General features: G+C 41.6%; 1 protein-coding gene across 2 annotated transcripts in view; it reads right to left on the bottom strand.

Moving 5' to 3' along the window:
* Positions 1 to 229: 229 nt before the first annotated feature.
* Positions 230 to 10,001, bottom strand: part of CCDC88C (coiled-coil domain containing 88C) — a 103,066-nt gene continuing 93,294 nt past the window's right edge. The window contains exons 26-31 of one of the 2 annotated variants that reach the window (XM_082318784.1): positions 7,343 to 7,525; positions 6,871 to 6,939; positions 6,004 to 6,072; positions 4,927 to 5,228; positions 3,697 to 3,912; positions 230 to 2,482 (exon numbers count right to left, since the gene is read on the bottom strand). In XM_082318784.1, the coding sequence (XP_082174910.1) occupies positions 1,469 to 2,482; positions 3,697 to 3,912; positions 4,927 to 5,228; positions 6,004 to 6,072; positions 6,871 to 6,939; positions 7,343 to 7,525 (1,853 nt within the window). In that variant the 3' untranslated portion in view covers positions 230 to 1,468. The remainder of the gene's footprint in view (positions 2,483 to 3,696; positions 3,913 to 4,926; positions 5,229 to 6,003; positions 6,073 to 6,870; positions 6,940 to 7,342; positions 7,526 to 10,001) is intronic. The other variant, XM_082318785.1, reaches the window with a different exon arrangement.

Below are 10,001 nucleotides of genomic sequence, written 5' to 3'. Positions count from 1 at the left end.
GCAACATTACAAAAACAAACGCAACTCTGCCACACAGAGATGCCAATCAATACTGAGGCTTACACAAAGCTATTGCAGACAGATCTCCATCCAGCACCAGGAATTGTGTGGGTTTTTTTTTTCTCCCCCCAAGGAAAAAAAAAAAAAGTACAACATCCACCTATGTTATTTTTATCTTTATTATAAACAATTTTGTAGTTTCCAGAATGGGATTACTACATACTAGATAACAAAAACATCCGCAGCTGAATCAGTTTTAGCTTTTACTAGATTAAATCAGAACCAGCAAAACAGGTATTTTTTTTTTAAGGATTTAGTCTATTGCAAGAAAAACAGCTTTACAAACATGAAATAGAATTAAAGATATGCATTTGATCATATATACATAAGCAGCTGATGACACTCTGGACAGAAACATACAAGGAACTTCTTTGCACATAAATAGATTTTTAAAAGTATATTTCTTTCACATGTATACAAAATTATTTTGCTTTCTATACTGAGCAAAGTTCTTGGAGACATAACCAAGGATTTCTAAGAGACAAAATCCCACATATTGTTTAGGATGTGGGCTGTCATGCACACAAGGATGTAATAATACAATTTACACAGCATTCCTATACAATACTTGGGCTTCTTATATACATACTTATAAGACACTTTTGTACATGAGATGCCACCTTTGCAATTGAAATGGCATCTCCCCTGAAAGGCTGCATGAGTTCCAGTGTTTGTATAAAAGAGAAAAAAGTTTCAAAAGGCAGCACCACTTGGCTTGCAGAGTCAAGGATCCACTGAGCTGCAGCTATAGCGAAGGCAGTGGGGTAATTACACTGGCCTCTCTGTGTTTACACAGTCCCAGTGGGCAGGTTAAGATGTGACCCTTGAAGTCTACACGTTACCTCTACAAAATGTGGCTGTGGCAAGAACAATTGATTTTAACAGATCCATGGCTAAAGCCACACACTTTTGCTCTTCAGCTTTCTCTTTAAGCTACTTAAGCCAAGTGTCTGGTTCTGTCTTTGGGGGAGAAGTTTGGCTTTTACATGACCTTTTCAGTATGGTTACGTTATTTACCAATGGTAGGGCTGGGTTCAGCACACACACATGACCTGTGAAACTCTTCTTTAATGCAGGTAGAAGGGGTGTACAGTGCAGTGATGACAGAGGACCCTGCTAAGCTTCTCCTGGAGTGGGAAATGCTCAGCACCTGTGAGAATCAGGTGCCAAGCCTGCTGTGAGATTAGGTCAGGCTGCACTTTGTTTTAGGCACAACAGTGTCAAAAGACAGGCTGGAGTTTTGCTCCTTGTTTCTCTTAATCACACTTTGTACAACTAGAAAACAGTACCCAGAGAACATGCAGAGCAGCATGCAGGTGATGCCTCTAAGACCTGGCACAGTGTCTAGACAAATGCTACCCGGATGTCAGCAATGCCAAACACACAAACTACTAGCTGCATCCGTGCGTTACACACACCCATACTCATACCAAACTGTCTGCTGGTCCACCTGGGGATCCGGAGACCCGGGAGTGCTGTTGGAGCTGCTTCCTCTCACGGGCTCCTCCACAGCCCCAGCGCTGCCGTCTGGCAGCTTACCCTGGCACCTGGCAAGCAAGGCATCACCCTGGCTTTGCCCTAGGGAAATATTTCCTTCAGCGCTGCTGGAAACAGCTCTGGCAGGGGCCACTGTGGCCACCTCCCCAGTACGAGGGGCTGGCTTGGGTTTGACTTTAGAGGGAGCGTGTGATGCGGGTGAGTAGTGTTGCCCAAGGTTCACACGCTCCTGCTGCTGCACATTCAGATTGCTGGTGGATGCAGTGGGTGAGACAGAGAACTGATGGAAGGAGAGCGGCCTCTCATCTTTTGGTGAGGCCAGGGAAAGGCGCCTTGCATCAAGCTGCCGACAGCGGGAATCGACACCTTGCAAGGAACCTGCCACCTTTGCAGACTGCGGCCTCTCTCTTAAGGTTGCCTGGGAGCTCATTGGCGCAGAAGCCCTAGCAATCTGACTGACAGCATCCTTGCCCCCACGCAGGTCTGCTGCTGACTTCTGAGGGCTCTCTTGCCTGTACGTCTCCGGGCCGGTGGCTCTGAGGAGGTCTGCAGAGGCTAAGCTGAATGCCCTGCTCAGTGACGTACTCCTCCTGCTCGCAGTTCCAGGCTGCTGAGGCTGTGCCATCTGACGCATCCCACTGGTGGGCTGGTGCTGTGGTGTCTGAGAAAGCTTAAGGGACCCCTGGGAGTTTGCTAGAGGCTCAGGTTCGACTTGTCTGAGGTTTGGCTTCATGTAATTTCCAGGCTTAGCCATTCTTCCTTCTTCATTGGCGACGGTCATCTTTACAGTTGGAGCAACAAGACTAGTGGGCATCTTAGCAGCCTCCTTTCTGGACGGCTGAACCAGCAGGTTCCCAGTAGCTGAAGGATCGTTTGCTTTCCTAAAATAATCGCTGAGCAAGTCATCTCTGTTACTGGAGGTGTCCTGGTGTGAGAAAATATGCACATGCCACATTAATGACAATGCTTTTTGTTTAAAGAATCACGCAGAGCTTTGTGTTCAGCTAATCTTCCTTCCCACTTAATTCGACCCAAATACAAACACAGATTTTTATATTTAAATGTGGGACAGAAGATATAAATGTTTACAACGGGTATAAATCCAAGTTAAGGAGTAACATGCTCATCATAGTTAGATCATGACAGCCTTATTTGCCAGATTAATTGTCTTAAATTTAAAAAATTTCATCTCACTTGCAACCTGGGCAGCAGCTCTTTTGCTTCCTTTCACATCAGCCACTGTCACTATAACTTCAACATCATATTAATGACAGCCATTGGTATCAGCAGATATCAATGATGGTCTGTCACCTTCCAGAATACAGTTCATCTGGATAACACTCTACTGTAACTTCAGGGATATAACAGGAGAGGACACCTTGGGGAGATGTGCTAGCATTACAGAAAGCTTCATTGCTTCTCCATTGATTCCCCTCACCTCTCCCAGTCAATATACTACATATCTTAAAAGCTGCATGTACAATATAATGAAATGTACAATCATTAAAAAAATGGAGAAATTATTGCTTTCCCACAATTAACCTGCAAATTTCAGGTCAGACGATTAACCTGGCAGTAAAAGAAAATATACAATGAGCATTTCATGGGGATGGTCCATGCAATCCAAAAATGATGTTTGATCAACTGCCATTGGACTATTAGTACAAGGCATGCTCAGAATAGTTAAGGGACATGCTGTCTTCATGAAAAACGTGCTGAAACAAGCTCATGGAATTTATTTCTTCACTCTTCTCTAGGGAGTATGTTAAATATTCATTTCACGAGTGTTCTAAATGTTTCTTCCAGTCACAAAACTCGTTTGCTAGAAGTGAACACCATCAATGGTAATAGTGCAGCAGGAAGATTTCTATGCTCAACTAAATGTTAAAAGTGTTAGGTTTATTTTTAACTTCACTTTAAACTTCTGTTACACGCATTAACATTACAGAATGACTAGTCCTCCAAAAACACACATGTTTACAAACAAGCACTGGAAATACTTTATGAGCAATTAATGCAAGTGATCTGGCAGCCTTTAAAATAACAGCTAAGAGTTACAGTATGCTTCTATAGGTATTAATATGCTAGCAAAAGCTGTGGTAAGTTGGGAGCTGCCTTCATAGCAAGAACAATGGATACCCTGGGGATATACAGTGAAGTAGATCTCCTATTTCCCCTGCCTGTTCTGTGCCTCATGCTGTCGGGACATGAATGACTGAGGACCGACTCGAGTGACTGCGAAGGTTCCTGATGGAGGGAAGGACATAGGGAGTAGCAAGAGGGATACAGTGCATCAGCTTCTAACAGAAATTGGTGCAATGAAATCATTTCACTCTCATTTAAACTGCGCCGACGCTGAAAAGGAACAAGGATGACAGAAAGAATGAAAATGGAGACATGGTCAGGTAGTTACAGACAAAAAAAAAAAAAAATCAAATTTTAAACATCTCTAAAAGCTAAGAATTGTATTTAGGATAATAAGAGAATAGGAGGTATATTTGAATATTGTTCTGAAAAGGCAAGGACCAGAATTTACTGATGCCATAAAACGGTACAGTTCTGTTGATTTCAATACTGTTACCAAGGCATTCATGAAATAGAAACATCTGTTCACTCACACTATCAGTGAATTGTTCTTAAGATATTAACAAGCTCGATACTGCACCACCTCACTACTGTACAGCATGTCTGAGCAGTAAAAGATAAATGCCATCTAGAAAACAAACGCTTCACTTCTGACAAAGCACTTCAGCATGCAGCGTATTCTTGCAGTCATTGAACCAACAGAACAGTGCCAGTCAGCACACAAACACGCAGCATGGTGAAAGCATCAAGAACTTCCTTTGGCAAGAAAACCATTCTCTCTCAAATGCACTGATGGTACTTTCAGATTAGGAGACGGTTTTAACAACTACGTATTTTGCACTTCAGTTGAAAACTACTATTAGGTTTCATTTCTAATTACAAATTTAGCAGCTGAAAATTACACAGAAAAAAACTTATCAGTTCGCAAATAAAAATACCTGGGGCTGAGAATTAATGATATAATACAAAACCTTAGCCACAAGTGTTTGATAATAAAAAACCCCAGCAGTCCAATACACAGTACTTGCAGTGAATTATCTGCCCTACTTGCCATAGCTGATACACCAAAATAAATTAGCAGAGTGCTGTGTGAAAGTTAATCTTGCCTTAGTTCTTGGAACTGTTTCATTCATTTTACAAGATTTGATAGTTCTCTGCAAGTTCCACACATGTGAACAAGGATCTTCTTGTCTTTCCTTGTTTCCCTATGTCCTCATCCCCCTCAATCAGCTTTGAACAGTTTTTTTGACATCTGAGATAGGTTATCTAGCTCTATTTACTTACACTTGGTGGTGACAGCCTGTTGCTCTCTTCCAAGAACTCTTCCAAAGTCACCATCTCACTGCCAGGTGAGGCAGACCGTTGCCTGCCTGCGTAAGACTGGGATGGAGTGCTCTTCTGAGGTATATCATAAGAGATCAAACCATTCCTGTGGGAGGAGGACTCAAGCCTGCTGCTAGGGCTTAAGACAGCAGAAGCAGAATGAAAGGGATAGGTGTCTCGGAGCAAGGCTGGTGCCTCTCTGCTTGGCACCATATCTTCACTGCTGAGGCTCTCGGTTCTACCATGGATATGATCTAAGGAACCTGAGGAGAAGTATAAATATCATTAAAGACACTGTTCTTCCTTCATTTCAGTAGATTTCTCACTGAGGTAGAAAAACTTTATCATCCAGGGCCACTTCCACACAGACTAGGTGGCATTTTTGACCTTACTTTCTTCTCCCACAGAACTCAAGGCAGTCAGAACTTTGAAAAACCAGGACTAGTAAATGTCTTGCAGGACATACTTTGAGCCCCTGTGTTAAACAAGCGCAAATACTTGTCCAAAGAACAGGAATAACACAGATAGTAAGGGGGCCTCTTTACCACCTCTGTGCCACTAGAAGATCTTGGCTGCATGTGATCTGAGAGCCAGAACCTGCCAGCGGGAAAGCAGAAAGTGGATTTTTCCACAGTGCCAGGTCTCCTGGCACCCGTCAAGGATGCACTATTTCAGCAAAAGCAAATCTCTGGAGCACACTGATTCCATACACAAGCTGTGTACAGAGTAAGAACAGCAGAGACCTGTTGTTGTAAAAAGAGTGTGAGAGTGGCCTGATACTTCCCACAATATGATGCCAGTCAGACTGAAGCAAAACTAGACTGTCTGCCTTAAAAGCCACCCCTTGCCAGAATCAATCTTAGAAAAATACTTGTTGCCAGCAGTTTTGATTCCCAAGAGAGTCATGTCCAGATTGCATAATCATAACAATTTCAAAACAACAGTCTTCGAATTTAATTGGAAGGAAAACAGCATTTTGCACAGAGTTTCATGGAATTTCCCTTCTTGTTTGTCACAACTCAGCTGTAAAAGCTTTACCTTTCAAATTGAGAGGTGAACTACTGCTGGAAGCGTTTCTACTGCTCTCTAAACTGTTTGGCCTGGACACTGAAAAACAAAAAACAAGCATTGAACAAACAGATCTTAAGTTCCTCTGATTCTCTAAAAGACTTGGCTACAGTCTGCCTTCTGAAAATAGGACCTGTGCAACTAAGTCACTTTGAAAACATTAACAACGTAAGACACACAGGATGGCAAAGTCTGGACAGAGTAGAAACCATTTTCATTTTTCAAGTCAAGTTGTTCAGGATCCATCTTGTTTTTCACACTTATTTTTGCACAAAGAAATATGTTCTGGGTTTTGCTTTTATAGCAACTATAAACAAAGTAATGTAAACACTGAAGAAGTTCAACAGTAAGTTGCTGTCTCCTTCTCAGTTTGTTTCTTTGGAAGGAGCTGGTAACCTGTCTGCAAATTAAGCCTTCCACAAATCTCTAAGCAGGCAGTGCTGCTGCTGCACCAATGTTGCCACTGTGCATCTATACCCCTACCCCCCTAATTTTTTTTATTGCTGATTCACTCCCTTAAGGAAAGAATTGAGCACTGTCCAGAAAAATCAGCAACAAATCTGTAGGACATGCATTAAAGGGTCTGTGGCCGGGCAAGGCGACTTGTCTCAACATCAGCATTGTTTTTGAAAATTTACTTTGGAAAAACATCCATTAAAAGCTTCTCAATAGAAAAATAGAGGTACTTAGACCCACCTTCCCAAAATGGTGTTGTGTTACTACATCTCATTCCATCATGTTAATTTCATTACAACACACCAGGACAGTTCACATGGATGCAATGTAACAAGTCTTAATGTAGAGGCTTTAGAGCATTCGTATATGCTACTAGCTTACCGTGCTGTCTAGTGCTTGCAAACTCCACCTCAGGGGACTGTTCACATAGATTATCTTCTGAATTATAGCCTGAAAAGAACACAAAACTTAAAAGGCAATATTAAACACAGGAAGGTTAATCCTTCAGGTCAGTCTCCAATGCATTCTAGCAGTCTAGAAGACTGAGTTGATCAAGAGGGTTTTATAGAGCCAACATTGGAAAAGCAGCCATCTTCTAACCACTGCTGCGAACCACTGGGCAAGGAACCACAGAACTGACATCGAAATGTGGTCTGTCAACACGTCAAGTTGATGACATTACAAGAGTAAGGAAACTGTGTATCTGATCAATTAAACCATTAAGCAGATAAAGTAAGAGTGAAAATACTAGTTTTTATACTTGAATGCCACTAGACGCCATGTTTCACCCAAGCAGGAACTACAAAGTAGCCTGACTTGTACTAACAGCTGATGTATCAAATGCACCACACACCTTTTGGTCTGCTCTGGAGTCTGGAGATGGGGGTGGAAGTGTGCAGATGAATAGCTGAGGTCGAGTAAGTCCTGGGACCCAGCTCCACACAGCAGTGTTTTGTCGCAGGGTCTGCTGAGATTTCAACATTATCATTGTTACCTCCGTGATGGGAATTCCTCTTTTGCTTTAGGTCCATTAGCACTGAGGGGGAGAGAGAGAAATAAATACAAGTCAATGAAAAATAGCATTAAGAGATTTGTATTTTATCTGCCCATACAAACATGACAAGCAGGCACAAAGAAACTGCACAACAGAGGCGGTAGTTTTGCAAGCTTTTCCATGAACAGTTCAGTACTGGATAGGAAATTTCTGCCAACAGTTTTTCAATCATGTGTGCTCTCTGTAACGTGTGGGAGTGACAAGGGCTGCCTAGTGCCAGTGGGAGGGTTGATATTATACATGCAACAATTACCGTGAAAGGAGGAAGAAAAGGAGCAAAGACATGAATGCAGAAAGATAAGTGAGGTATGAAATTCCCATAACATTATTCCTTGCAGGTACATTTTATAAGCACTTACTTCAGTAATAAAATAGAATAAGGAAAGAGTGACAGAAGTCACGCTCTTATTCAAAGAGAAATAATGCTGATTTGGAAATTATCTAGCATGATCCGCATACTAAGCTAATTGCTTTCAGGTTTAGATCTTTGCTGTGGTAAGAGCTCAGTCTCTACAAGGTTAAAACTCTGCTGGTCTTGTGCAATGACTTTTATGTGGAACTCCTGGGATCTTAGCATAACAACAAAAACTACCTGCTAGAGTATTATTTAGATTCAGAAGGCTGAAGACATCTTTCCTAGTGATGAGGTAGGTTAGTTAATTTCTTGTAATGTGAATGTAATGCTTTAAGGCACACATAAAATAGAACAAAATTTAAAGAATTTGCTATAGGAAACACCCTTAATGAGATGCGAGATTCTAGTTCTCTCTATATTTCTATGGAGTACTTGCTTAACTAATAGTAACAAAATGCTGAAAGCACAGCAGAGTGCAGTGGTCAAAATAAACAACTTGCAGAGACAATGGACAGACAGACAGTTCAAAGCACAGAGCAGCAGCAAAGCTGGATTAGAGAAACGGACCGAGTTACTGTCATCTTAGACAACTCCTGGAAGCCGACTTCAGGAACAATGTTTTCTCCCACAGTCTGCGTGGGAGCACAGGGCTGGCACTTTCTCTCAAGACTGAAGTTTATGGCATGCCTGGAGGGGCAATTACTGGCTATAGCTTGCCATGCAAATCTCTATTTCTAATTGACTTTGTAGATGCACTTAACACCTTCCATAGATGCCAGAATTATTAATTGCCCTGGAGACAAGCGTTCTCTACAGATCCCAAAATCTCTACCAAGCGTTCTCTACACAGCAACAGGCTGCTGAGCCAGTGTCCTTGGCTGTGCCACGGAGGGACCACTTCTCAGAGCGAGAAGGGAGATAAGATCTTTTCGCCTCTCTGCTGAGCTCCCCGTAGCGTATTGCCTGTGGTGCATACGTTTCTCTAACACAGAATGGGGACTGCATCCACACATTCATTTCGGAAGCCACCAGGCTGTGACTATCAGGCAGTAAGAATTCTGGGCAATGGATCCATGGTGAAGGTTATTCCCAATCTTAAAAGAGAACAAATCTACTTTCTTCTTCCAAAAAAATCTGTCAAAACTGAAGCAGCAGAAACCAAAACTTTAGCTCAATTCAAGATGCATTTTCATAGCTGGAAGTGTAAAACCTTGCTAAACAGCAGGTTTGAATGCAAATGTCAAGACACTTTGTGGAGAATAATTTTCCCAGTAGCTTCCACTCTATATTCAAAGCTAGACTATTTAAAAGCAGACAAAGATGTTAAAAAACCCTGCCATTTTTAGCATTTAGTGGCACAGAATGTTGGAAAAATCTCCAGGATTTGAGACTGCTTATATATTAGATTTGTATTTTAGTAGGACTACAACATTGTAGAAAGCATAGCAACAGCAAATCAGTTCAACACTAACTGGACACGATGCAAGTATGTGATGGCAAGAAAATATTGAAGCGCATAGCTACTTCACTTACTTATAACATGCACCACAGCCAATATACATACGCAAACTGTATGTCATGAGGTCCCCTAAAAATGTGCTGCATTGAAGAAATGATCCACAGTGTGCAACAGTGATGCATCTTCTACAGGAAAACTTAAGTCCATGTTCACTAATCTGTGCTAGTATTTAGAGTATTGTAGAGACATGCTGAGTGTTTCTATCAAGGTGTGTGTTCTTTTAAGGCATGTGTGATTTTTGTTTGTTTCTTTGTTTAAAATATTTGTCAGAAATAAATTAAGATAAATGCTAAAGAGAAGGTGTTAGAAATCTCCCAATTCCGGGAAAGAAAGAGGTTCATTAGGAGAGGATGGGATGTCGGAAGAAGACCAGAACCGGAGCCGATTAGAGAGAGACTGATGATTCGATGGAGATTTAGGAGACTTTTCTTTATCCTTGGTTTTGCTTCTCAAAAAGGCAATCTTTTTGCGCTGCGCAGCTAAATTGTTATCACCCAGGTATCCCAAAAAGAAGAAGAAAAAAAAAAGTAAAAAACCTTGTAAATAAAACTTAGTGTCTTAAAACAGATTAAAGACTACACAAC

Source organism: Platalea leucorodia (genome assembly GCF_965183815.1).
Source record: "Platalea leucorodia genome assembly, chromosome: 7".
Taxonomy (NCBI): Eukaryota; Metazoa; Chordata; class Aves; order Pelecaniformes; family Threskiornithidae; genus Platalea; species Platalea leucorodia.
This window is presented reverse-complemented; position numbering and strand designations above follow the sequence as displayed.